We start from the raw sequence: 27,935 nt of genomic DNA, 5'->3' as shown, positions 1-27,935 counted from the left end.
TACATCCTTTGAGAGAAATCATTTAGAGCATTTATCTTTGTTGTCCAAAGCTCAGGCAGCAGCTCAAACACTGCTGATAACACCTCCACCTCTGCAGCAGCAGACTGAACCAGGACTCAAACCTGCTCCATCATCTCATCTTTGTAGACCTGCATTTGCAAGCACCAACAAGTCAACGGTAAACATTATACTGGATAATCTGCTGGTTTAAAAGGCTTCGTCCTTTTGTAAAAAAAACAGCTCATATCAGCAGAACTGTAGGACTAAAAAATGTAAGAGAAGAGCTTCAGATCCTGAGTGTGTGAGGACAGAAGGATCAGCTTTATTTCAGATTTGAGATCAACTTTATATTTCAGTTTGTGATTACAGGAGCTGCCCTCAGATTCAGACCTCAGCACCACCCAGTGACAGCAGACAGATCATCCAACATGTTCACATGTTAACTGTAAAATTAAGTGAGGAAAACAGTACAAAGGTTAAAGTACCACATGTGCTGTAGTGAAGGCTGCAGCTGTTTTATTGATAAAGTTAAAGACAAAAAAGGGTTATTGTACTCGGCCCTGAACATCTTAGAAATATGGTATCTAACCAGATTCTTCCTCTGGATGGCATTACCTTGGCCTCCAGTAACACTGTGAGGAATCTTGGAGTCATTTTTGACCAGGACATGTCCTTCAACGCACATATTAAACAAATATGTAAGACTGCTTTCTTCCATTTGTGCAACATCTCTAAAGTTAGAAATATCCTGTCTCAGAGTGACGCTGAAAAACTAGTTCATGCATTTATTACTTCCAGGCTGGACGACTGCAATTCATTATTATCAGGATGTCCTAAAAACTCCCTGAAAAGCCTTCAGCTGATCCAAAATGCTGCAGCAAGAGTCCTGACAGGGACTAGAAAGAGAGAGCAGATTTCTCCTGTTTTGGCTTCCTGTTAAATCCAGGATTCAAAATCCTGCTCCTCACATACAAGGTCTTAACCCTCCTGCCTTCTTGGGACCTTTTTGTGCCACTGCTATGTGTTAAATGGCTGCCATTTCCACTGTGTTCAGTGGAATATAACCAAACTTGCCACAGGATAGTTTTTACCTGTCAATGTTAATATTCCAGTGTGAATTCCTTAAATCAGCCTAAAATGGCTGAGCAGCAGAAATCCCCACACCCATCACCCTGGGGACCATTTTCTGCCCATTGACTTCCATTATAAACGCTATTTTTCAACCCCAAATTATCATCATATGATTTTATTTTTTCTTCTTTTCTTGGATGTCAATGAAGACTCAGGGCCTTGAAGTTTTAATTTTTAAATTGCAAAAAAAATGCAAAAAAAATAATGGCAGGTCAAAATGTATGTTGGTGCCAATCTTTGGTCCATCTAAAGGCCTACTTATAATGACAATCACATATTACTTCAACTGGTTTTTTGTGGAAATATTTAGTTTCGTTTTTTGGTTTTTGGGGCTTATAACACAGGGCGCTCATGTAATAACACTGGGATTTGAAGGGTTAAAACAACGAAAATATAATTAAAACTTTACATGAATATTTCAGGGAGAAGTAGTTTTACAAGGTTGGCTAATTTAAAGTGGAATAAAATATGGATATATGGTCTTTTTATGGCGTGGCTGAGAATGGTCCCTAGGGTGATGGGTGTGAGTTTTTTAAAGGATGGCAGGAGGGTTAAATAATCAGGCCCCATCTTATCTCAATGACCTTGTAGTACCATATCACCCTATTAGAGCACTTCGCTCTCGCTCTGCAGGCCTACTTGTTGTTCCTAGAGTATTTAAAAGTAGAATGGGAGGCAGAGCCTTCAGTTTTCAGGCCCCTCTTCTGTGGAACCAGCTTCCAGTTTGGATTCAGGAGACAGACACTATCTCTACTTTCAAGATTAGGCTTAAAACTTTCCTTTTTGCTAAAGCATATAGTTAGGGCTGGACCAGGTGACCCTGAATCCTCCCTTAGTTATGCTGCAATAGACGTAGGCTGCCGGGGGATTCCCATGATGCATTGAGTTTTTCCTTTCCAGTCACCTTTCTCACTCACTATGTGTTAACAGACCTCTCTGCATTGAATCATATCTGTTATTAACCTCTGTCTCTCTTCCACAGCATGTCTTTATCCTGTCTTCCTTCTCTCACCCCAACCAATCACAGCAGATGGCCCCGCCCCTCCCTGAGCCTGGTTCTGCTGGAGGTTTCTTCCTGTTAAAAGGGAGTTTTTCCTTCCCACTGTCGCCAAAGTGCTTGCTCACAGGGGGTCATATGATTGGTGGGTTTTTCTCTGTATCTATGAAGCGCCTTGAGGCGACTTTTGTTGTGATTTGGCGCTATATAAATATATATATATACACAGTATATATATATAAATAAAACTGAATTGAATTGAATCACTCATGTAACTGTGTCACTATATATCAGCATTACCAGGACCTCAGTTTGGTGTTTCACAAAGCTGCTGATCTCAGACCTGCACAGCTTCTGTTTTAAACACTTGATGTACTCAGCTGCATGAAGAGTGACTGTTGGTTCTCACAAGTATAGTAGAATGCAGCTTTCCGTCCTCATAAAGATAGCTAGACAGGAACGAACACACAGACACACACACACACACACACAGACACACACACACACACACACACACACACACACACACAGCTCAGCTGCTGCTGGGGAGGGTTTTTAAAAAAGCCACTTGATCAGGGAACCAATCAGCAGCTGCCAGCTCTCAAATCAGCAGGGACCTGCAGAGACATTTAAAGGCACAGAACACAGAGAACAAAGTCCAGCCACCATGATACAAATTATGGCGAGGGCCAGGCTGTGACATTGGCGTCCTAGCTACTCGCTGTACTGTTTGTATTGTACCTCATCAGTCTCCAGGTGTGATAGAAGTTGTGTTGCTGGAACTCTGAGCCCATCATCTTCTACTGATCCAGTTCAGGGCTGCCGGGGGTGGAGCTTATGCCACCCCCGAGTTCATTTATCTTTATTTCATCTTTATTTCTTTATTTTTATCACATTCATAGTAGACACAACCTCAGAGATACCTTTTACTTTTACTAGAGTATTTTTAATAAGAAAACAAAGACTGCAGTTCTCCTAGTGTCCACTCGAGGCAGCTGTCAGGACAAATGTGGATTCATTGCCTCAGGTAGGCCGGAGTGGAGGCTCCTTCTCCAGCCAGGAGTATCTGGGCCACAGGCGTCTAAGGAGGGAGTGGGCTCTGCAGAAGTGATCAAAGCGTGTTTGGGGTATGATTGTCCTGTTGTCCCTCCAGCAGAACCTCAGGTTTTCTCTCAGCTGCTCAGGATCAAACCTCAGCACCTGAAACAGAAAAAGACAACCATGAAACTGAAGCTCAGTCACAAATTAAACTGTCAGAGTCAGACGTGATGGTCCAGCACTCTGAGCTCTTCACACGGCGGTTCATTCAAAGCCTTTCAGCGCTCACGCTGTGGTGGATGCAGTCTGGGGCGGGCTGGAGGAGCCGGCTGGCTGATAGTGAGGAGGAGGAGCAGCGAAGGTACCTGTCTGTTCTCCATGTGCAGGGCGACGGCGACGTGATCCCACACATAAAACTCTGGGTGCCTAATCGGCCCCCGAGCGTCCATCTGGTTCTCGTCAGGTCCTCGGATCAACTCGTAGCTGAGAGGACGGGCAGAGACACAGAGGTCAGAGGGCGCTTTTAGTCTCTCACTGGAGGTCATTTCCACATTTACCTGTTTGATTCTTACCTGTGTGTCTTACACATGGCCTCCGGTCTCCAGATGAAGCGTCCGTCTCTATAAGTGCAGACGGCGTCCGGGTCATCATCAGGGAGCAAAGGAAACCTTGAGAAGAGCAGCTGATTGGCCGGGCTGTGGACCAGCACAGAGTACTGCACTTCCTGTTTGTACAGCGAGGTCTTGAACACCCTCATGATGGGCGGAGCTCCAGAGCAAAACTGGGGACGATAACAGAAGTTTCAGTTTTACTTCCAGAGACAGAAAGAGTGACGCGGCACAGCGAGTTTCGGTCGACGTGCGCTTTGAGTCACGACAGCAGCTCGCTGTAAACGAAGGATGGAAGTGCCCTGTTGTTCGGTGTTGTCAGGAATGTTGTGATTACACTTTGAGTTTTAACTGGGTCTGTTCCAGTCGGCTGATGTTTGTGTTTCCACCTGAAATATTTACTGAGTCCATGTAAGCTGAACGAAAAAAGCACGTTCTTCAGTTTGTGACTAAGAATGTAATATTACAGTATTCAGTGTTTTAACATTATGGAGAAATATAAATACACATCATTCATGAACAGTCCCAGGTTATTGTTTGCAGTTTTTTACAGGACTACTTGAAGTTTTAAAATATCTAAATGATCCAGGATGCAGATATTTGAATACTAGATCCTGTTTCATGTTTCTGGTAAGACCCACCAGTGCCCATATGGAAAAGAAATAGTAAAAACTTATATGATTTACTCATGAAAGTGGCCACTTTCTCATTACTTTCATATATTGTTTTAGTAAGTATACAAAACATACAAGTTTCATTATATAATCTTTCAAGGGATCTTATATCTGTTTTCACTCTTGTATGCTTTTCATTCAAGTTTCACACAAGACAGATACAAACTTTATAAGATTTATTCATATCTTTTCCATGTGGGTGAAACTGTCAGGTTTCTGTTGTTAACAGTGTTTTAGATATTCATGTTCAAACTCTGCCTCTGAAAAGTGTTTGACATGAAGTTCACAGACATCTCTGATTCTTTTATGGTGCTCACAGGCGGTGATGTCAGCTCTGTCAATGCAAACAGTCATTTAAACGTAGGATTACCTGCTCGCTGTAGGCCGTCAGCACCTCCTCCAGAGGAAACCTGAAGCGGTACGAGCCCAGTCTTGACCTCCTCTTGAAGGCTGGAGAGGAGGCGAACTTCCACAGGAAGCTCTCCTGCTCTGCAGCCTGCTCCTCCATCCGGTCTGGGTAGGTCTCCTGCAGGAGCCTCGTCTCAGCCGCTTGGATCTCCTCGGGTCCCACAGCCAGACTCCACCACACCAGGGAGAGATGGCGAGGATCCGAGGAGCCTCCACGAGGATCCTTGAAGCCTCTGTCCTTCCGGATCCCACATAGCCCCCGTCGCTCTGTGTCATGTTTCAGGTGAGACACGTAGAACTCGGGTCGGGGGTAGTCAGGGATGTCTTCTTTGTAGAGGTACTGGTTCTCCAAACCCTGACGCTCAGCTGTACTTCTTAAATCATTCAGCCGCACATGCTGACCCTCCATGAAATGTTCGGTATAGTTTCGGCTGTTTGTCTGCGTCTGCATGATCATGGAGGGTGAGCTGAAGAGAAGTAGTCTCTGATATCTGACGGGACACACTTTTATTCAGACCCCACCCAGTCTCACACACACACGCACACACACACACACACACACGCACACACACACACACACACAGCGTTCTGGTTTTGGTTCATTGACTGCACGTCTTGCCTGAAGTTTCAGTTTGATTCGTCTTCAGATGTTTGAGGTTTGTTGTTGTTTGTTTGAATTCTGCTTCATCACCGAGGACCTGCTGTCGTGGTTTTGTTCAGTGAACCTAACCAACCTTACATTTCCATAAAAGGCTTGTCTGGTGTATTTCCTCTGAGTTGTAGGAAACGGTGTGATGTAATGAGACAGGAAGTGCGGGTGCCAAACTGTTTCTGATGTCACTGTGGTTTCTTCCTCCTTCACTTGCGTCCGGGCTGAGCAGAATTCACCCGAGGCCGATATGAGCCGGACGTTCGTGCTGTGATGGAAACCATCAGGGTCGTTTTACTGAAACATGTTCACCTCTTTCTGCTTATTGAACTTGAACAGGTCATTTAGACCTGACCCAACGCTCTTCTTCTCTTTGTGTTCTCGTGTTTCTGTTTCATGATTAAAAATTTTTTTATTAACACTCTTGCCAACAATAAAAAACGTTACAAAAACAAGCTGCGCTCTGACCCCAGCGCTCATCAGAAGTGTCTGCTTGTAAAAACATATCCATCCATCAAAGTCAGGTCACCTGCAGGCTGAGCCGTATTCCAGACTTCTGAGGCCTTCCTAACCAGACCAGCAGGTTCTGGTCTCACTCGGGGTCTCCTGCCTGGAAGACCTCCAAAGGGAACCACCACCTCAGTCTGCCAGTACAAAGGTGCTGTCCGCACCCAAGCCCAAACAGCCCGTGATGTACAGAGCCGTTATCATCTCAGGACAAGTCTGAGTCAGTCCTGACGTCCTGAACCAGACAGCATCTCTGCCAGTGTATCTGCAGAGGTTCCCTCAAATCTTCAGGCGGTGTCTCCTTCACAGACGAAGGTTCGGTCAGACTCTGGAGCTCCTCAAAGTCCTCTTTCCACCCTCGACAATAAATCGAGTACATGTCAGCTGTTCCCCTGCACGCCCTGAGAACTTCCTGAGCTCATGGACAGAAGTTCTTTGACGTCCAATGAAAGTCCTTCCTAAGGGGTCTCAGATCCGACCCTGAACTCCCGTGGCTCCTCCCACAGTTTTTTCGACATTGATATGCCGAGGTCACCAGACAGAAGCGCCCTGGATTCATGGTGATGATCACATCTACAGCCGATGTTACTGCACCATTATTTGTTTGTTTCTAACTGTTGTTGTTAGGCCTCGTAATGGCCACGCCTGGCCTCTACTACTGTTTCTATATAAAAACATTTAATTCACATTACATTTTAACATATTTGAATAATATCAACATTTAGCAGTAAATCAGAAATAAGAAACAGATATGTGTCAAGTATTTTGCAGGATTTAACATTTTCACCCCTGAAGTCAGCAAAATAACATTCATCTGTAGTGTAAGCTGTCAGATCACTGGTGTCAGCTGGTGTCCACCTGTATTTAGTTTGGAGGAATCAGTGAGTGAGTGAAACTCACTTCTGTCTGATGACAGTGATACTGAGGCAAGCTGTTGAAAATATGCTGAACTTTCTGTCAATATGGACTGCTGTTAGCTGCCGTTAGCCTCTATTTGCTGCTGTTAGCCTCTATTAGCTGCTGTTAGCCTCTATTAGCTGCTATTAGCCTCTATTCACTGCTGTTAGCCGCTGTTAGCCTCTATTCGCTGCTGAAGTAGCTTCATTTCCCTCCACTCCGGAGAGCTGAGGCCCGTCAGGTTTTATTTTCCACTGATATCCCTCACTTGCTCTAAAACTACGTCTTCTTATGTATTTATAGTCTGACTGCAAAAGCTGACTGTGAGAAATTATTTCAACATATTCTGTTATGGGGTAACCAGGTCTCACAGCAGGAGGTGAAAAGGATTGTTAAGCTCTAATTTAACGTAATTAAAGTTTACTGTCTTAAAACGATATGAAAAATATTTTATTTGGCACATCCACAAAGACAAAACATTCCTGATAACAGTGAAACAGGAGACATCAAAGGAAAAGAAGCTTTAAAGGTTAAAACAGTTCATTTAAATACTGCTCATTAATAATCAGAATAAAATCAGAATAAAACCTGACCGCAGAAACATCATTAGCATCGTTATTGAATCAGTTACAGGAGACATCAGAGATGATGTGCTTTTTCATTTTCACTTCCTCAGTTTCATCTTTACACAGGTGCTGGCAGGTGATTGGCTTAAATGGTCACCACTGACAGGCTGTCGGTGCTGCATTGGTGAGAACTGGGCCCATAGGTGTGTCTGTGGGAGGGGCTACACAGAGAAAATCACTGCTGATTGGCAGATGCAGCACTCTGATTGTGTCCACCATGGAAATGATCCTCCTGTTAGTAACGCTGTGCAGCAGTTGGTCTGCACGAAGGCAGAGGCGGGTCCTCACCAGCAGGTGGAGACGCGGTGATGCTGGAGTCCTCGTGGACACAGTTTTCCAAACTTCAGAAGGTTCATTTGTTCGGTCACTCACACATTCCTCTCATGTGACCAACATCTCTAAAGTTAGAAATATCCTGTCTCAGAGTGACGCTGAAAAACTAGTTCATGCATTTATTACTTCCAGGCTGGACGACTGTGATTCATTATTATCAGGAAGTCCTAAAAACTCACTGAAAAGCCTTCAGCTGATCCAAAATGCTGCAGCAAGAGTCCTGACAGGGACTAGAAAGAGAGAGCAGATTTCTCCTGTTTTGGCTTCCCTTCATTTTCAAACCCTCACAGACACATGTGTGTCTTGAATGATCTTCGTGAGATCGGCACTGTTGGGATTTTTTAAAAAGGCTTTTGGATCGTTGCACAAAATAAATATTCACAGTTTAAACATTCGCAGTCGGCTACAAACAAACTGCATTTTCAAACCTGCTGACGTCAGTATGGGGGGGGGGACTTCCCATGATGCATCATGGAAGCTAAACTGGGAGGTGACCTCCTCACTAAGGCCAGCAGGTGTCGCTGTGCTGGGTGTTCTGGTGCATTTATCGTACGCCACACTCCATCACCTGAGGGTAAACAGTGTAAACAACATTACAACATCACCCAGCACTCAGACGGTGCTCCTGATGGAGTAGACCTCCCCTCCTTTAGCCATGACCATCCTCGCCACGGCCTGCACCAGATCATAGACCTGCTGACCATCCCAGTGGTCCGGGTTGTTGTTGAGGACGTGGTACCTGTAGCCCACTTTGAAAAGCAGCTCAGGTCCTGCCGCCTGGCGCTGTCTCTCGATGTCTGGAGCCGCCGAGTTAGCATAGGTGTAGAGGATCCTGGTGTACCTCGACACGTCCATCCCAAAGAACTCCTCCACCTGCCTCATGGTGGCTAGATCCTCCACGGTGGAGGACCCCACCCTGGTGACCAGCAGGACGGCGTGGGGCCTCAGCATGTTGACACATGTGGAGATGTCCCTCTTCACGGCATCGTCTGATGTTTCCGAGAGACCGGGAGTCTCGGCTACGGTCACCTGGTGGCCGAACACCCACTCGCTCTGCCAGCAGCACGATGACGTCCCTGAGGAGAAGATTCCACCAGTTTACTCTGAACATGCTCCCAGTTTGAGGCGTTTGACCTCCTACACTAAGCTAATGTTAGCCGTGTAGCGGAGCCAAAGGGGCTGTGGCTAAATCAGTCCACAGACGGGTTAGCCTTACCTGAGGATGGATCGCCTGGACTGAAGGCAAGCCTTCCTAGGATGGCGTTCCCAGTGGAGCTCTTCCCCACTCCAGGCCTCCCAACAAGAACCAGTCTGATGTTGGACACTGAGATGGAGAAAGTCTGCTGTTAAAACGAGATTTAAAGGATACTTCTGGATCATTTTAAGCTCCGTGTTTCCTGTTTCTGTGGGTCTGAGATGAAACGACAGACGCTTTAAAGTCGTCATCGATATTCTTCGTGATGTCACACAGCCCCTCCCTCACGCTTTAAAGGAAGAGTGCAAAGTACCGAGGACAGCACAACTTGGACTTGCTTTCTACAGAAACGCAAAGATCGGTGTACCTCACACTGGGAGGGGTCACAGTCTCCAGTGTGCACATGTGATACCTGTGTAACGCTGCAGGAGCGAGCGCTCCTCCTCCAGGGGGAGGCGCCAGCCCGGCCACAGGCATTTAACCAAGTTTGTAGCGTCTTCGAAATCATCGAAATCCTCCTCATCGTTTCTGGCTGTTACTTCCTCCGGCCAACAGAACCTGAGGTTCTGTCTCAGGCGGTCAGCGTCAAACGTCAGCACCTGAAGGATCAACAGGATGTTTTTAAAGGAAACCTGCAAACATCTGAACTCTGACGGTACACCTGCAGGAGTGTTACGTTCAGGGACAGTCGGAAACGTTAAGGCTGAGAGAACACGTGTGAACCTACATGATCACAACAAATAATCATGTTCGAGGTCCTGCAGTCAAACATAAACCAGCTTCTCAAGCATGAAGCGCCACCAGCTGCAGTTCCTCTGACGCCCAGCAGAGGCAGCAGTGAGTCTCAATAGATTAGGGGTTTGCCCATTTGCCCACTTGAAATGCTGTGTGACTTCCTTTGAGAACCCTGTGACATCAGTGAGAGAAATGGGTTCTTTACATGGTGAGCTGCTGTCCAAAGCTGAAGCTATCGAAACGTTTGCTGAAGTTTTCAATCAGCTTATCAACAAAGTCAACAAAAGAGGACACATCTCCCCGAACCTGTTCCTTCACTGTTGGGAAGTGTGCATAGTCTCCTTGCAGGAACACTTCAGGTTTCCTCTGAAAGCAGCGGACAGCTGTCATCGGTTCACAGATTGGATCGTCTTTGCAGCTTCAAATTCAGTCCATTCAGGTGTGAAGTGATAGCAACCAAAAAGGCCACAATATCCATGTTTCCCATCATTAAAAAAGAGAGAAAAGTTTGGTGCTTCCTGACTTTCCGGCTCTTCGTGCTTTGTCTCATGGTGGCGTTTGCTGGAAGAATGAGCACGTCTGCGTCGGTGCAGTCTTGAAAGTTCTATTTTCGGTCTTTACTTTTCTCGCTTTTGAAAGCGCCATCATTGTTGTACCTCTTGTGACTGCCTGTATCGTTAATCGTCTCGCTTGTTATTCGCCTCTCACCGTCTCTTTCCTCTGTCTGTCGGTGTCTGCGATCTCCTTGAATGCACAGATTTGATTGGCTGAGTAGCGTCACATGGGTGGCTTAACTCGCACACAATTGGTTTGTCTGTTCCCTGGTCTATTAATGCAAGGTAACATTACCGCTTAAAATTGAATCGCCTCGTCAAAAGCATTTTAATATTTTGTTAAGTATAGGTCCGGGTCCGGCCATAGATGTTAGAACCACAGCAGAAACAAACATGTTTACAGCCTGAAACACATCTTTAGAATTCACCTGTTTAAATTGCATTAAGGCTTATTAGGGGCGTGGCCTCTTTGACAGGTGGACGGTGACACGGTCTTCACAGACTGTTGGTCTAAAGTGTTGTTTTTTCACCTGTCTCGAGCAAAGACTATTGGATCATCTATCCATGGAGGAAAAATGAAAATATGAAGAGAAACAAAGAATTTGGGTCCATATTCTGCAGCAGCGACGCCGCTCCCGCAGCTCGGACTCATGACCATCTACCTGCATGCTGCAGAGGATCGCTCACCTCACCCTGCTGCCAGGACGAAGCCTTCATACAACCTGTGGATGCAGACTGACAGGCTACGAAATCTTCTCATAATATGAAATATATATTTAAAAAAACGAAGACAAAAATGTTCCTTTTCTAACTCAACATGCTTCAGGTGTAAAGAGTGATGAGGAGGAGCTACCCGTCTGTTCTCCACGTGCAGGGCGACGGCGACATTGTCCCAAACATAAAACACTCGTCGAATCAGCTGCTGAGCATCCACGTGGTTTCCATCAGGTCTGTGGGTCAGCTCGTAACTGTGGGAACAACGCACATGACTGAGAGGCTGGGAAAGTGGAAACACGCCAAACTGTCAGGAAGCGGCTGTGAGAGGAGCCAACACACTCACTGACACACACAGACACACATAGATGCACACAGATGCACACAGGGCAGACACAAGGGGGAAATACTAAATAATCAAGGAGCTAAACAGGGAACATAACTGCTGAGCACTAATGAAGCCAAAGAAACATCACAAGGAAACAAAATGCTGGTGAGAAGGACCCAGAACCCTGAAACCTTCAGAACCTGCAGCTAAATGTCCACAGGACCGGATCCACGCTGACACCACGCTGCACCCACAGCTGCTGCAGAAAGCAAAGACCTACACGAGCACATTTTTGGGATGAAGCTTCCATATCTCCATCTATCACATCAGGATGAAGAAGCAGGCAGACGGCATCAATGAGAGCAGTACACACTCTGCACATGCTCTGTGTCAACCCGTGTGATTCTTACCTGTGTGATTGTTACCTCTGTGATTCTTACCTCTGTGATTCTTACCTGTGTGATTCTTACCTGTGTGTCTTACACATGGCCTCCGGTCTCCAGATGAAGCGTCCGTCTCTATAAGTGCAGACGGCGTCCGGGTCATCATCAGGGAGCAAAGGAAACCTTGAGAAGAGCAGCTGATTGGCCGGGCTGTGGACCAGCACAGAGTACTGCACTTCCTGTTTGTACAGCGAGGTCTTGAACACCCTCATGATGGGTGGAGCTCCGGAGCAAAACTGGAGATGATAGAAGCAGAAGACTCCAGCTGTTACACGCCTGCAGTCACTAACCTGGTGTGGTGGATTTGTGCACAGCTGTGGTTTTACAGTTTCCACTCATCACGGGCACAGCTCCTTCTGGACTTCTTTTCACGGGGTGGACGATCGTACAGCAGACGAGAGCAGGGTGCACATGTTTGAATTTATTTTAGATTTTCTCCGACCCACACGGGGTCAGACGAGTGCTGAGGTTTGAGAGCTTCACCTTCAGCTTTCACCGCTGTGGCCAAACGGCTCAGTCTGTGTCGTCTCACCATCGACTTGGTTGTTAATAACCCCTGAGACAGGATGGTGCATGCGGACATGAAGGGCACCAGAGGAACAAAGGTAGTTTACCTGAGCTCTGAACACATTTCTTTCAAGGGTCAACGATCTCACCAGCGGCACATCTTAACATTAACATCACAGCCACAGCACATGTCAACAGAAAATCCCCTGGTGGATCGAAACCTCCTTGAATAGATGCAGACCACACCAGCAGAAAGTCCACCTACAAATCAACATGTACAGTGAGCTGCAGCGGTTAACACACGCCACATCTGACTACAAAGCAGTTAAATAAGATACAAACTAACTAAATCAATTCAAACTACAGACTCAGATTGCTCCCCCCTCAGCTCTCATCCAATGGTTTATCCCACTGACGGTGGATAATTAGGGAATTCCCTCATCATGTGCACTCCAGCAATCTAGCCTTCAGGAAGTTGACCTCAAAAGACAGAGTGGTTAGTGGACTTCAAAATAAAAGCACCCAGCACCCTCACATTTCAGCAGCACTCATTAAAGACTCAGCTGAGTGTATGTGTACTCCTCATCCTGTGTGGATCAGAGATGATTTGTTTGTTAATGTCATTAAAGACGTCTGCTGCACAGTCGCCACCCTGTGAAAGAAGAAATCCTTCACAGCCCAAAATGACCTGACATCCACGACGTGATGATGGAAGCTGCTGCCAGCAGCTGCACGCCTCGGTTTACCGTCTCTGTTGTGCTTTGAATCTTTCTTACATGTTTCTGTGTCTTTGTCATGAACTCGAATGATTTGGTGCCACAAAATTGAACTGACTTAGTTTTCTTTGACACAGTGTTGTGTCTTCCTGTGGTTCCGTTAATCTGAACTCGTGTTCATGCTGAGTCTGTTAATCACACTCAGTCTTTCTGCTTTACTCTCTCACTGAACTGTTGGGCCCGTGTGCTGACAGAGGAGTACCTGCTCGCTGTAGGCCGTCAGCACCTCCTGCAGGGGGAAGGTGAAGCGGTACGAGCCCAGCCTGGACTTCTCGCTGAAGGCCGGAGAGGAGGCGAACCTCCACAGGAAGCTCCGCTGCCTCGCGGCCTGCTCCTCCGTCCGGTTTGGGTGGGTCTCCTCTAGCAGCCTCGTCTCGGCCTCCTGGATCTCCTCGGGTCCCACAGCCAGACTCCACCACACCAGGACCTGCCTGTGAGGATCCCCGAAGCCGTCGTCCACCCTGATGCAACATAAGCCCCGTCGCTCCGTGTCGTGTTTGACACGGCTCACGTGGAACTCAGGTCGGGGGTACGCAGGGATGTCTTCACTGAAGATGTACTGGTTGTCCAACCCATACCTTTGAACTTCCTGTTTCAGATGATTCAGCCTGGAGTGCTTACAGTACAGGAAGTGCTCTAAACGTCCTCTCCTGTTTCTCTGTGTCCGCATGATCACAGGTCCATCCGAGTCTCTGTGGTGGAGCTGTTCCTGCAGACGCCCACGTCTGTCTCTCTGCTCCAACGAACGCTGCGAAGCACAAAAAGTCATCATCAGCGTCAAACTGAGGATTAGACGAGTCTGAGAAGCTCGGCTGAGTCAGAAATCAGCAGCTGGACTGGCGGTCGCACCTCTGTGGTGGTTTGGAGTACTGCAAAGTCATTTCCTGCCTGGTTGCAGTGTGTCCTACTCTCAGTGATCTCGCTGCTAACAGGTGCTTCTGTGTGTTTGTGCGCACAATATCTCACTTCCTGTCTCGTTGTTTATCCCCTTGTTGGTGTCTTTGAGCCTTTTTCCGTCTCCGTGTCCCTGCAGTGACTCTGTCTCTTTTTGCTTTTATCATCGTTGTTTGCTCTTTTCCATCATGCCGAGTCTCTGCGTGGACTGTGTGTTGCTGGTGCTTTGTGTCCACGTTTGCTCGTTTTGTTCCTCGTTTCTGTGCTTTCACACACTTTTGTGTGTCCGTTTATTCTCAGTTACTCTTTGTGTTGCTGTGTTCAGTGTTTGTTCTTTGTCAGTCAGTTACTTTGCAGTGAATCTGTCGTGTTTCTATCATAAACACATTTTCTTTACCTCCATGAAGCACAGCAGCAGGGCAGGCCCGCCCCCTCAGTCCTCCGGCAGGTGGCGTGTTGGTGCCACAGCCGGCATGCGTCACGGTGGACGAGTTTTCCTGCTGTTCTTTCAGAGTCTCAGCGGATCCACGGAGTCAGCCCTGCGAGTCCGGCTCGGTTTAAAATCCTCTCAGCGGTTCCCGGACACACCGCACATGCGCAGTAAACTTCCTGCAGCTGTCACAGCTGGAGTGTGACAGCTCGGTCAGGCTGTCACCTGAAGACTCCACGGTGCCGTGTCAGCTGCGCCTGTGGACGTGGCCGGCTGCGATATGAACTCTGACCTGTAAACAGGCAGAAAACAGCTGATGGCGCCGAGGAAACATGCTGTCACGTGACTATTCACCCCGTGTGAGGCGCCCCCTGCTGCAGAGGCAGGAACCACACACACACACACACACACACACACACACACACACACACACACACACACGTGAATTTACAAAACGTGTAATAAAAATGTGAATGCATCGTGGTCAAATGACGTCACATACTAGACACCTGTAGCAGTGAGCGACCAGCTGTTCCCATCAGTGCTGACGCAGTGACGCAGTGACGTCATCTCACTGCTTTGTTTAATAAAGATTTAAAGACCTGCCGCTGTTTTTACACGCTTTAGGTTAAAGACTTTTATTTTGAAAGATGTAATCAACGGAAGTTATTAATGTTGTCAGCAAAGGAGCCCTGCCACTTCCGGTTAGATTAATCATTAACTAAGTTAAATAGCACGTATGAAGTGTGTGTGACGTTAAAACGGTGAGAGGAGCTTCAGGTGAGGCTGGAAAACTCTTTGTCCGGTTTAAAGCTCGTTTCCGGTCCCAGCTGCCGTCAGCCACGTCAGAGGACCGCACCTGTTCAGGTAAGACAGCCCCAGAACTCTGTCAAAGTTTAAAACTGATGTCCTCTGCCTGCTTGGATCAGCGTTCATGCAGCACACCAGACTCCGTTTAAAAAACGTCACGTTTTACGGTACCTGAACCAGTGGCAGAGACTGATGCTGGCTTCCTGACGGCTCGTGAGGCCAGTGACCACCTCTGCAGTTCTGTATACACACTGCACCAAACTCCATTTAAATTCTTCTCATTTTTAATACCCGCCTCAGTAACACAGGCTGATATTTGCCTGTGGACACAAACAGGGCACCAAACCACTGAAATATCTTTTGACGTTAACTGATGTTGTAGCGCCGCAGTGCAAAAATCCCTCGTTGGAAGTAATCGATACGTGTCACAGCTTTAAAAATGTCACAGACTAAAGCATGTTTGGATTACAACCACAAACTCTGGAGCAATAGAAACGAATCCTAAAGACGAGCTCGTTTCCATCCTTTGCAGGTGGTGTTAGTCTCACCTGTCTCAGGCTTGAAGCTCTCCTGTCTCCAGGATGCTCCAGGGGCCGTACGGCGACCCGGACCAGGGCCGGCTCCTCATCCGGCTGCCCTTCAAGATCTTCGCCGTGGTGACGGTTCTGCTGCCGGCGACCGGCTTCATCGCCTGCATCATCGTCTCCCTCATCTACCACTACGAGGACACGACGCACGCACACTGTAAGGTAAATGTGGAAGCACGCAGACGCCAGCAGGAAGCACGTTTCTCTGCACAGACGTTAAAGAAGATCACTCAAAGTGTCTTTTATTTTGAAATTAGAAGCAGTAAAACATTCTAAATGTCTGTAATTCTTCATGAAACAGACAAAATGATGTCACTTCCACCTGGCGAGGGTCATGACCTTTGTATCACCTTTGAATCGTAGTGTGGTGTTTGGTTTTAGTCGTCTCTTTAACCGGCAGCGTTTATGTTTGACCTTCAGTTAAGTCAGTTTGATTTGCACGGCGCCCAATCACAGCAGCAGTCGCCGCAGCGCTTTAAATCATCAGGACGTACAATAAGACAAAGAAGACCGAGGAAACCCAGCAATCATAATCTCATCCGTATAGTGATAATGAAGGCATTCTATTCTATTCTATTCTATTCTATTCTATTCTATTCTGTATGACCCCCTGTGAGCAGCACTTTGGCGACAGTGGGAAGGAAAAACTCCCTTTTAACAGGAAGAAACCTCAGACAGAACCAGGCTTAGAGAGGGGCGGGGCCTGTCAAGGAAATCTGGGCTTTAAACGCGTGTTAAATGTTCAGCACTTCCTGTTTTTAACGGCGTGCTGTAGCAGGAGAGGCGTTTACGGCGGAGTGACTTTCAGAGTTTCTTCTTCCAGGTATCCAACTACCTCCCGTCCATCAGCTCCTCCGTCGCCCACGTGCCGGAGCGCTACATTTGGTGTGTCTGCATCGGGCTGCACTCGGCGCCGCGGTACCTGATGTCCTTCGCGTACTTCAGCTTCTACCGTGGGCGCTTTAGCGGTCGGCAGCGGCTGCTGAGCGGGCTGGCGCTCCTCTGCAGCCTCGCCGAGAACACCGGCCTGCTGCTGCTCACATACGTGTCGTCCAAAGAAAACCACCGTGAGTACGCGGCGGTCGGCTGACCGTGAGCGTCAGACGTCTCTAATCTGAAACGTTGATGACTGTCTGTCTCCGCAGGTTACCATGACAATGGGTTCAGAGTGTTCACAGGGAGCTCGCTGGTGCACATGCTCATTACATGCCGGCTGTGGTACGTGATCAAGAGAAGCTTCGAGAGCGCAGAGGTAACTCGACCGCCGTCGGGTCCTGTGTGTCACCAGGAACAGAGATAACGCAGCTGTGCATCCGTCACACGACGATTAAATCTGTGAACGTTGGAGTAACGTTACAAACGTCACTTTAAGTTCGCTCTCCTTTTATTATTTAATTGTAAATGATCTGCAGAGCTGTTAATCCCACGCTGTGTCCTTCTCAGGAGGACGTATCCTATCGTCGGAAGCTGCGTCTCTTCGTTTTAAACGCCGCCTGTTGTTTGGCTTCCTACTTACTCTACAAACGCCACAACGACCGCTGTGAACCTGGAGGTAAGTCTGACTCGGTCACGTTTATAACCGGGTTCAGAGGGACTTCTGTCTGCAGGACGGTGCTGGTCTTTGAGACCAGAGGGAGCGCAGTCCTCAGCCTGTGTCAGGCCGGGCTGCTCGGCGTGTTAGTTTGGGGTTTGTTAGGATCACAGGAGGCCTCTGCTGGGTTCCTCCGGGTGTCCTGTGGGTGGTGCATCAGCAGGATGATGGGGTATCAGGACAGTTGATACGTGCTCCTGGTACAACAGCAGCGAGTGCTTGCTCCGTATTCCTGGTGTGTGTTGGACTCTCACCCTCGCTGCCCCTTTGCTCTCTACCCTCTCCATCTTGGATTTCAGCATATTACTCTGTGCATAATTAACACATGACCGGCAAACACTCCTGGACCTCCGATTCTCCTTTTCACATCGCTTCGATCGATGCCGCCCCTCTACAGCCAGACTCCCCCACTGGCCCTCCCTGCCTTTCATCCTGTATAAGAAACGATACAGGAGACGTGGTAAAGGAGTGGCTTCCGTGTGCGTATGAAGGCTTACCTTGAAGCACGGGCTACAGTTTACCCATATGTCTCTGGGGACTTGCCACGCTCTTTCCCTGCTTGGCCACCGGTGGCTTTGCTCCGTCTCACAGCAAGCTTACCCAGCGCCTCCAGCGGCATGCCTCCCTGCTTGGACCTGGATCGCCTCGTACAGACGTGGTGTCAACCACAGCGACCTTAGAGCCCTGCGACGCGCTGCTGCTGATGCTGCGCCCTGGACACGGATGGCTCTTTTCAACGTCAGGTCGCTGGTAAACAAGACCTTTTTTCTGCCACGAGCCTTGGTGCTCTTTTTTTGACGGAGACCTGGATTCGCCCTGGTGAGTCTCCTCCCTTTTCGGAGCTTCTCCCCCCAGATTGTGTCTTTTTTAGCTCCCCGAGGCTTTGGTCTCTAAATGTAAATACAAAGTCCGACAGCTACCCTCTCCTTCCTACCTCAGCTACGAGGCTCAACGTCTGGAGATGACGTGAACTTCTCTGTTTGTTGTGGTTTACCGGCCACCTAAATATAATAAGACTTTTATTCACGAATTTGCTGACCTTCTTGGTTCAGTTATTTTTAAATATGACTGTGTGCTTATTGTTGGTGATTTTAACCTTAATATCTGCTGTAACGACCATCCGTTAGCCAAAGACCTCCTTGCATTAACAGACTCTTTTAATCTTGTCCAGTGGGTTAACCAACCAACCCACGTCAGGGGCCACACCCTCGATCTGGTTTTCATATGGCTTGGACATTAGCATTAAGGATAGTTTCCTCACCGACACTGTTGGTGACCTGGGGGTGTTTCTGGAAAGCTCTTAAATTCAACAAGTGTCTTCTGTTGTCAAATCTTGCTTCTGTGAATTGCGTCTTATTACAAGGCCAGACATCATGTCTTGCATTGGGACCTGGAAAGCTTATCCACGGCTTTGTGCTGTCTCGGTTGGATTATTGCAGCTCCCTTTACTTCGGTCTTACCTCTACTCTCCTCCATAGACTGCAAACTCAGAACGCGGCTGCTCGTCTCCTCACGGGTGGTGGGCGGCGTGTCTCTATCAGCCCTTGCCGACCTCCATTGGCTTCCCGTTAAGTATCGCAATCAATTCAAAATCCTGCTGCTCACCTTCTGAATCATTAACAATACAGCACCAAGCTGCCTCACTGAGCTACTTACACCCCCACTAGAGCACTAAGATCATCTTCCCAGCCACTCTCGGTGCTGCCGAGGTCCCGGCTGAAGACCAGAGGTGACCGAGCGTTTGCCCCCCCCCCCCCCATCGCTGTCAATCCTTCAAACTGCGGTTAAACATCACTTATTTAGCCTCGCCTTCTCTACCAGGTAATGCTTGTTTGATAGTTAGTTTAACTCTTATTTCTATCTTTGGTCCATTCTTAACTGCTTTTAATCATTTTAATTTTTTATCCTTTACACATATTGTTCTTTTATGCTTTTACATGCATTTCTGTGGCTTCTGTGTTTTTAATGCCATTTAACCTGCTACCATGTTGGTACTTTGCCACAGCTTCATCCTCATCAGGGCTCTAGACTAACTTTTGTGCCGGTACGCCTAACTTTAAAAAGTTAGGCGTACCGGCACAAAAGTTAGGCGCACACAAATTTTATAATAATTGATATAATATAATGTGTTTTCTGGATACACTGTGCTTTTTCAGCATTCAAAGATTGATGACACCGTGTCAGAGCTGGCTATGAATTTCAGAAGGATCAGGCCAGAAAAGTTAGCAATAGTTCTTTTCCTATCACAGCTGCATCCACGTCTGTCGTGCCCAGGCTGCTCATAGGGCTGGGTATCATCACTGATTCCTATAATCCATTCGATTCCGGTTTTCAAAGTCCAGATTCGATTCAACTTAGCCTCAGACAGTCAGATTTTTTTTTTTCTTGCTACCTGAACAGTTGGTCGCACAGGTGCAACCAAATATTTTTTTTAGTCGCACCACTGAAAATTTGGTCGCACTCTAGAGCCCTGCTCCCTGTTACTGATCCTACTCTTTTGCATGTTAAGCACTTTGGTGCACCACTGGTTTTTAAATGTGCTGTATAAATAAAGTTTGTTGTTGTTGTTGTTGTGTGCCTGGGCTGCTGTTTGTCACCTCTTACTTTCATCATTCTTATGGACACAATTTCTAGGCACAGCCACGGACTGGACGATCTCAGCGTCTCTGCTTGTTTGCAGATTATCAGGCTGTGAACCGAAGTTTGATTTGATTGTGAAGCAGTGGAAACGATAATCAGAGTCTGAGCCCATGGGGGGAGAGCCTGTTCTGGTTTGGGGAGTATCTCGGGGGTTTGTTCACAAGTGAAGGGAAACTGACTCCACATGTTATTGTGTTTAGGTGAAGAAAGAGCCGAGCGTGAAAGTGAAGCCGTCACATTCAGTCTGCGTCCTCACACTCAGCGGTGACCCCGAGCTCTGGCTGATGAGTCACTGCTCTTCCACAGGCGCAAGTTAAGCTGGGCGCACACTGTGCGTCGCGTTATTCAGCTCCTGCTCAAAGTAAACGATTGACTCGCAGGGGTTAGAAGGTCGTAGGTCACGATGCTCTGATGCGACCTGAGTCACACTGTGCGTCCATAACATGAAGCTTATAACACAAAATCTGTCCCTCTCTGTCTCTCACTCACACAGACACACACACCACCATTAGCTTTGCTAAATTGCTGATGAAAAACATGAGCAGGCCATTCTTTCCACGGTCATTGTGGTCGTGATCATTTTGTGAGGCCACATCGAAAAGGCTCGAATGAGCCACAGCTCTACAAGTTGTGCCTCCGTCGCTTGTGTCCCGATCACAGGCTGCACCACTGCTCCGTCTTTTCACTTCCATCTCTGTGTTTGTGCGTGAGCAGTGTGAGAGGCTGCGGTGAACCATACGACTGATGGTCGGGTGGTCGTGGGGTGTTAATCGCTTCTCGTTACCCCAGGTATACTACACGATGAAGTGAAACTCGGCCGATCCCCAAAACGACTGAAAAATCGTCTCAAAATGGGCCAAAACTCGCTCAGTGCATGGCCAGCATTAGAGAGGTCACATATTTCATTATGATGGTAAATGGTGCCTCCTGGAGGAGGTGTTTTGAACATCTCCTACCAGAGGGAGGTCGTGAATCAGACCCAGAACCATCTGGACATCAAGTCTTTCAGCTGGTATCCATGGAGACGGACTCTGGTCTCTGCTGCAGACGAGCAGGTGTTTGGTTGGTTTGCTGGCGGATGCGTTGTGCAGCCTGGCCCAAACTTCTCATTGACAGCAGTCTCAGCCTGAGCACAGTTTAGACGTCACCAGGAAGTGCCACGACTTACACTTTGATCAGCGCTGCAGACCGGAGCGACCTTCGTCTGGAAGCCTCACGGAGACGGTGTGAAAACTGATTCTTCATCGCTGCTGTAACTCGGATACACTGACCTGTCTGCTCTGTCTCTCCAGTCTACACCTTGTTCGCCTTCATCGAGTACCTGATGGTCTTCTCCAACATCGCCTTCCACTTTACGGCTTTCTGGGACTTTGGCAGCAAAGAGCTGATCGTGGCCACGCCGCTGATACGACACTGAGCTCCGCCCAGAGAGTTCTTCTTCTATCGTTGCTTTTAAACACCTGGGTTTAAAGTCTGTGTCAGTGCAGTGAGGCTGCGTCCATCTTCTGTTTGCAAGCTGCTGGAGCGTTTTTAATGCGGTTATCTGAACAATCATACGGCTGCTGTGCGGTTAGTGCTCCACCAGAAGAAGAAGACTGAGCTCCAGCAAAACAAATAAAACCTTCTTACAACTGAAAATAAAATCAAAGTTTGTTAAATGTTATATATTACAAATGTTATAGCTGGGAGTCGTTGTCCTGTTACGTCAGCTTTTAAAACCTTTTCTTAAATGTTTCTTACATATTATTCTATTTTTCTGTTTCCAGAGTTTTTCCTCCGTCACTGTGACACACGCTGCTTTAAACATCTGTCTCTGTTTCTCTGATAGATTCATGTTCTGCTCCTTAATTAAACCAAAACGCTGAACTGTTGGTTTATGGCTGCTCTTCATCTTTATTGTCCACTGACACACTCTGATAGAATACAATAGAATAGAATAGAACAGCCCTTTATTGTCATTGTACATGTACAACAAACTAATGAGAGCTCCACGCCACTGTGCAGGAGTAAAAACAGAATATAAATACTAAAGACATCAGGAATAAACTGCAAACAGGAGAGAGACGCAGAGTCAAGGGCAGACAAGAGAAAGGCGGGGTGGGCGGGGTCACCTGTGATGGTTCACCTGACACAGGAGGAGCTGGCAATGGCCTCCAGGGTTAGCAGTGATGTTTTGGGTGGTGACCCTCTGTGCAGCCTTGCTGTTCTCAGTCAAGGCCCCTGAGTACCAACACCCGGCAGGAGGAGCACGCTCTCCACTGAGGAGGGGAGAAGGTCAGCAGCAGCTCCTGGTCCAGGTTCTTCTTCCTCAGGACACGGAGGAGGTGCAGCTGCTGCTGGCCTTCTTTACCAGGGTGATGGTGGTGTGGGTCCAGGTGAGATCAGCAGAGAAACCTGAAGGTGGAGACAGATTCAACCTGTTCTTCAGTTATAGTGAGAGGGGGTGGAGCTGTCTGTGCCTCCTGAAGTCCATTATCAGATGTTCAGCTTCAGGTTACTTTCTGAGCGTCGGTGGGACATGTTCTCTACCTCCACCCTGTACGCCGTGTCATCTCCATCAGAGACGGGCCCAACCACGGTGGTGTCATCCTTATACTGGACGGAGACGTTGGGTGGGTGACAGCTGCAGGCGACAGGAAGACTTTTATTCTGAAGGACGTGGTTACCGGAAGTAATAGTTTGTTGTCGTTACCGGAGCGTGTCTGTGTCCTCCGGTGAAATAACCGGTAAACTGTATTATAAACAGCGTAGAAAGTGTGCGTGTGACATTAAACGGGTGAGAGCAGCAGCCGTGTGGCGGGAAACGGACGCTGTTACAGGTGTGGAGCGGCGCTTCCGTCACAGTCACGGAAGTTGTCGGCTAACGTTGCTAGCTGCTGCGGTTAGCTGGGCTGACAGGATTAGCTCCGGGGCTGAGGACACCGGCGGGGGGCTCGATGGCAGCGAGGAGGAGCGAGCCCGGGGAGCCGTGAAGGTGAGTCTTGTCACCCGGCCTACCTGCTCACAGCCGCACGTCTGCCACGTCAGAGGACTGCGTCACCTGTACAGGTGAACAGGGACGTGTTCAGAGCGCAGACACGAGTAACGGGACCGAGCTTTTTACGTAATGTTTCTGTGCTGTGGGTGAATTTCTCTGCAGAACAACAAACAGTATTAAAATGTTCTCCGTGACCGACCTGTGCAGGTGACCTTTAACCCCCCGCTCGTCAGCACAGACACAGCTCAAAGTGCAGCGAGAACATTTACGTGTGTCGATGACCTGACCTGTGCTGCCTGGTTTAAACCAGAGCAGCTGGCGGATTATCCCCACAACCTCAGAGGCTCGTGTGTTTGAGGTGTCAGCGAACAGACAGCAGAAACCACAGATAGCTCTTAAATGTTCAACCTCGGTGACATCACCACAGCAGGAAAACTCCTGGTGTGTTTACCTGTTTATGGCTCCACCCCCCCAGGATGCTCCAGGGGCCGTACAGCAGCCTGGACCGGGACCGGCTCCTCATCCGGCTGCCCTTCAAAAGCTTCGCCGTGGGGACGGTTCTGCTGCCGGTGACCAGCTTCATCGCCTGCATCTTCATCTCCCTCTGGTACCACTACGAGGACGCGACGTACACGCACTGTAAGGTGAGTGCTGATGGCGAAGGACACGTCAGCAGGAAGCTGCTGATTTATTGAAACCACAGCCAGCTGACGAGTCAAAATGTGCATTTCAGGCTTTTCAGGCTCGCGCTGAACGTCTGGGTAGAGCATTACCTGGTGGCGGTGCGGTGATGACGCTCCCACGCCACACCGCAGCCTCAGGTGTCATCAGGACCCGCCCACCTGATTTACCTGAAGTCATTTTTCTTCCAGGTGTCCAACTACCTCCCGTCCATCAGCTCTGCCATCAGCGGTGTGCCGGAGCGCTACATCTGGCGCGGCTGCATCGGGCTCCACTCGGCGCCGCGGTACCTGGTGGCCTTCGCCTACTTCAGCTTCTACCGCAGCCGCTTCGCCAACAGGCTGCGGGAGCTGCTGCTGAGCGGGCTGGCGCTCCTCTGCAGCCTCGCCGAGAACACCGGCCTGGTGATGCTCACGTACGTGTCGTCCACGGAAACCTACAGTGAGTACGGCGCGGTCAGCTGACCCAGGTCCTCCAATCAGGAGTTAGCCCTTCAGACGTGCTGACGGCCATTTGTCTCCACAGGTGTTCATAAGTACGGGTTCATCACGTTCATAGGGAGCTCGCTGGTGCACATGCTCACTACGTGCTGGCTGTGGTACGTCATCAAGAGACACTACGTGAGCCCAGAGGTAACCCGCCCTGTCAGCGTGCTGTGCGACCACAAACTTCAGTCGTTGTCTCGTTTAGTCGTAACAGATGAGCTTTAGTCCGCGCGGTTTCTCAGGCTCAGTGTTCGTTTCCTTTACCAGCTGTTTGAGGGAAACGTAATGAATTAGTTTAAAATGCCTTCAAAGCTTTCTGTAGACAAACTGCTCGATCAGTCGGTCGCGGCGAGTTCAGAGTCCTGATGTTACAAAGCTCTGTGAGAGGATCAGTCTGTAAATGTTTATGGGGGTTTGTTCAGGTCTTTGAAGAGTTCTTGTGGTACTTGAAGGCATCATGAGGGTTCCCACCGCGTCCTCGTCCACGTCTGTGGAGGATTTCAGATCCTGACGGTGGTTCATGTTGTTCCTGTTGGGGTTCAGGTGACGCCGGGGCAGGTTTGTTTCTTCCAGGCATGATTGAGGGACTCAAACACTTCTGAGTCCTTGAGGAGGATTTTGGATTACTAGTAGGTCCTTCTGGTACTTTGTCATTATGGTGGTTAAGTGAATTTCTGAGGAGGATCGCATGATTCTGGTGGACGTCGTTGAGGACGAAGGATCAGGTTCTGTCTCTGTTTGAGGTGGTCAGGTGGTTCAGGAGGTGGTTTTGGTTCTGCTGGCGAGGCTCCACATGTACCTCAGAGCATTCCTGTTGTTGTTTCGAGGAGGATTTAAGGATACGCCCGTAGGCTCTGTGAGAACGTGATGTAGCTCTAGAAACACTAACACATGCCAGCTGTGGGCGTGGAGCTCTTTCAGGAGTGTTTCCTCCGTTCTGAGGTTCTGTGCAGGTTTGGAGGCCTTCTTTGTTCCAGGAGTCCTAGAAGATCTGGGGTTGGTCCTGTCAGCACCTGAGGCAGTTCTAGGAGTGAGTCCTCCTGCAGCCAGTCCCGACTTTAGTGAACCTGCTGAGATGTGCTTGTAAGGCTTATTATGGTCTGCAGAACCTTCTAGCATTGCTTCTGTTTTGGTCGCCCGTGTTGGTGACCTCTGTGTGCATGAAGGGCTTTGTAGCGTCTTTCTGAAAGCCTGTTGGTGCTCAGGGAGAGTTTGGGATACTTGGTGGGTTCCTTCGGTTCTCGCGGTGGTTCTGTGGTTCCTCGGGAGCTTCAGGGCTCTGCAGGACAGTTTGGTGTCAGACAGTAACGTCCACCTCTGGTCACATGGAGCCAGTTTGTCTCTTTGTCTTTCATTTCTTTGGTAGTTTTCCATAAATCTGATGTTGATTTTGCTCTCTGTCCGTCTCAGGAAGTGACATCATATCGCTGGAAGCTGCGTCTCTTCCTGTTCAACATCAGCTGCTTTGTGATCGCCGCCTACTTCTTCAGACGCCACAACAAATACTGTGAAGCAGGAAGTAAGTGCCGCTCTGCTCTGTGCTGCTGCCCTCCGTGTCTCACGCCGTCTCCGTGTCTCACGCCGTCTCCGTCTCTCCTCCAGTCTACTCCCTGTTCGCCGCCTTCGAGTACCTGGTGGTCTTCTCCAACATGGCCTTCCACATGACGGCCTTCTGGGACTTCGGGAGCAAAGAGGTGACCGTGGCCACGCCGCCGGAGGACAAACGATACTGAGCAGGAGGGGGCGTGGTGTTTCTACAATTTCTGAACTCAAGCGAAGAGAGAGGAGTCTGATGACATCATTCCAACGACACCCTGACCTTCGGACGGCGTGATGGAGACGTGGACCAGAGTTCTTCTTCTGTTGTTGTTTCTCTAGTGCGCCTGTGTCTTTAAATTGTCAGAAATGATGCGTATTGATGATGTCATTGATGATCAGCCTGCTGTGATGATGTCACACTTGTTTGTTTACAGAAACAGCTGATCAGGGTTTTAATGGTTTTATTTCCACACAGATGAAAACCATCACAGGCGCCTCAGAGACTAAATAAATGTGATGATGATGATTTCATGGTGGTGTTCTTCATCCTCGTCACCTGACGTGTTTAGTTTATAAAAAGAAGAAAAGCTTTTCCAAAGTGGACGATGAATAAACGCTGAAGGAGAAAGTGTTGGAAATGTAAAGAAATAAAAATGAACCTTTGAGTAAAGAACAAAATGTTTTGACAGAAATCAGAGGCTGAGATGGTCTGAGCATGTGCAGAGGATGGAGGCGGAGCTGCAGGGCAGGGGGAGGTCCTCAGAGGAGGTTCATGGCTGCAGTATTTGTATCTTAAACAATCCTGCAGCACACAGGAATCGTTTTAGTTCCACAGGACGTGAAAGCTGCGCGCCGGTTGGAGGCTCACAGACTTACATTAATGTTCACTAACTAGTGACAGAATCACTGAGAGGAAAACACTGACACAATCTCACTGACGTGTGTTTGTGTCGTGATCAAAGCGCTTCCTGATGGGTCCAGGCTCCTGTGACCCCTGGAAGGACAGAGGTCATCGCGCCACGTCACACTGGTTATAATACGTTCTGTCATAAATGGACACAGTGGAGTGGACAGCTCACCGCTGCAGCTCTACAGTGAGCCTCTCACACTGTTTACTTTCACTGTCATTTTCTTCTGAGGTATCGATTCTGTCACGAGTTAGCCTGAGTCTGTTAGCCACAACCAACCAATCACATGTTCACGTTTGACAGATGGATCTATGAACATGTTTTAAAGCTTTATGCACTGATTTGTTAAACCCAGCTTCACAGACAGTTACAGCTGTGTCAGTGTGGGACATTAGCCTTTGTGTTCAGCGTTTCACGTCCCCTTTAATATAGTAGATGTTTATTTAACCATAGTTGTTCCGTTCTCTCAATCATTTTAATCCAATCCCTAAAATATTCCCCAAAACCAAATTGTTGTAGAGTCTCAAATATATAAGACCAATCTGATCAAACGCTTTCTGGGCATCCAGAGAAAGTACTGCTGTTTTAGCCTCTTTTCCATAACCTGAGTAAATTGTATTTAATAATAAACGGACATTATTAAATGACCATCTACCAGGAATAAATCCTGTTTGATTAGGACGTATAATTGTTGAAACATGTTTGCTCAATCTTGTAGCTGAGGCTTTGGTTATGATTTTATGATCACAATTTAAAAGAGCAACGGGTCTATAATGTGCTGGTCGTAAAGTGAAGTAACCTTTTATTTTTAGTCATTTACCATCCTAAGCATGAGAGGAGTAATTTTATTTTGGAAGGCTTTAAAGAATTCATTACCGAATCCATCGGGGCCAGCTGTCTGTGGGAAGGCGTGGATTGTTCCTAAAAGATGGTTTTCAGAGACAGGGAATCGATTTCATCTCTCAGGGCTTCATCTGATGGGGAATAGATAATAGATCGAAGAAGTTGCTAAAATCGCTTTGAGAGGATTTAATTTTCCTAGAATACAGATCTTTATAGCATTTGGTAAAACAAGTATTAATTTCCTTTGGATTGGTACTTACTTACGGATTTCATTATCACTTTTTGACTTGCTCGTTTTGCTTGTTCCCCTTCCAGTTCAGGAAGCTCATTTCCTTTTTCCCAATATTTTTTTCTTGGGAGATTCAAAGGAAGTAATGTGACCTCTCATCACGACTTTAAGGTCTCCCATAAAGTAGAATCCGAAACTTCT

General features: G+C 48.0%; 4 protein-coding genes across 5 annotated transcripts; 2 read left to right on the top strand and 2 right to left on the bottom strand.

The window, feature by feature from the left end:
- Nucleotides 1-3,098: 3,098 nt before the first annotated feature.
- LOC146624874 (uncharacterized) lies at nt 3,099-7,266 on the bottom strand. The gene is made up of 5 exons (XM_085364786.1): nt 7,071-7,266; nt 4,819-7,020; nt 3,739-3,947; nt 3,532-3,649; nt 3,099-3,328 (listed from the first exon to the last, which is right to left on the bottom strand). The coding sequence occupies exons 2-5, from the start codon at nt 5,311-5,313 to the stop codon at nt 3,152-3,154; spliced, it is 999 nt and encodes a 332-aa protein (XP_085220912.1). The 5' UTR covers nt 5,314-7,020; nt 7,071-7,266; the 3' UTR covers nt 3,099-3,151.
- Nucleotides 7,267-7,356: 90 nt separating this feature from the next.
- On the bottom strand, nt 7,357-14,817 carry LOC146624873 (uncharacterized). The gene is made up of 6 exons (XM_085364814.1): nt 13,323-14,817; nt 11,865-12,073; nt 11,206-11,320; nt 9,476-9,662; nt 9,085-9,192; nt 7,357-8,944 (listed from the first exon to the last, which is right to left on the bottom strand). The coding sequence occupies exons 1-6, from the start codon at nt 13,890-13,892 to the stop codon at nt 8,481-8,483; spliced, it is 1,653 nt and encodes a 550-aa protein (XP_085220940.1). The 5' UTR covers nt 13,893-14,817; the 3' UTR covers nt 7,357-8,480.
- A 366-nt stretch (nt 14,818-15,183) lies between these two features.
- Nucleotides 15,184-21,775, top strand: LOC146624872 (acyltransferase PGAP2-like). Of its 2 annotated transcripts, none has more exons than XM_085364199.1 (6): nt 15,184-15,311; nt 15,835-16,003; nt 16,665-16,908; nt 16,987-17,093; nt 17,285-17,393; nt 21,365-21,775. In XM_085364199.1, exons 2-6 carry the CDS (start codon nt 15,836-15,838, stop codon nt 21,487-21,489), a joined length of 753 nt encoding a protein of 250 aa, XP_085220325.1. In that variant the 5' UTR covers nt 15,184-15,311; nt 15,835; the 3' UTR covers nt 21,490-21,775. The 2 variants fall into 2 exon arrangements, with proteins under 2 accessions (XP_085220325.1, XP_085220324.1); XM_085364198.1 differs by having other exon boundaries at nt 15,787-16,003.
- An 815-nt stretch (nt 21,776-22,590) lies between these two features.
- LOC146624871 (acyltransferase PGAP2-like) lies at nt 22,591-26,310 on the top strand. Its single transcript, XM_085364197.1, has 6 exons — nt 22,591-23,046; nt 23,525-23,693; nt 23,922-24,171; nt 24,256-24,362; nt 25,626-25,734; nt 25,818-26,310. Exons 2-6 carry the CDS (start codon nt 23,526-23,528, stop codon nt 25,946-25,948), a joined length of 765 nt encoding a protein of 254 aa, XP_085220323.1. The 5' UTR covers nt 22,591-23,046; nt 23,525; the 3' UTR covers nt 25,949-26,310.
- The last annotated feature ends 1,625 nt before the right edge of the window (nt 26,311-27,935 follow it).

The sequence above is a fragment of the Diplotaxodon limnothrissa genome, linkage group LG10 (genome assembly GCF_057381915.1).
Source record: "Diplotaxodon limnothrissa isolate DT_005_m linkage group LG10, D_limnothrissa_male_GT1.1, whole genome shotgun sequence".
Lineage (NCBI taxonomy): Eukaryota > Metazoa > Chordata > Actinopteri > Cichliformes > Cichlidae > Diplotaxodon > Diplotaxodon limnothrissa.
This window is presented reverse-complemented; position numbering and strand designations above follow the sequence as displayed.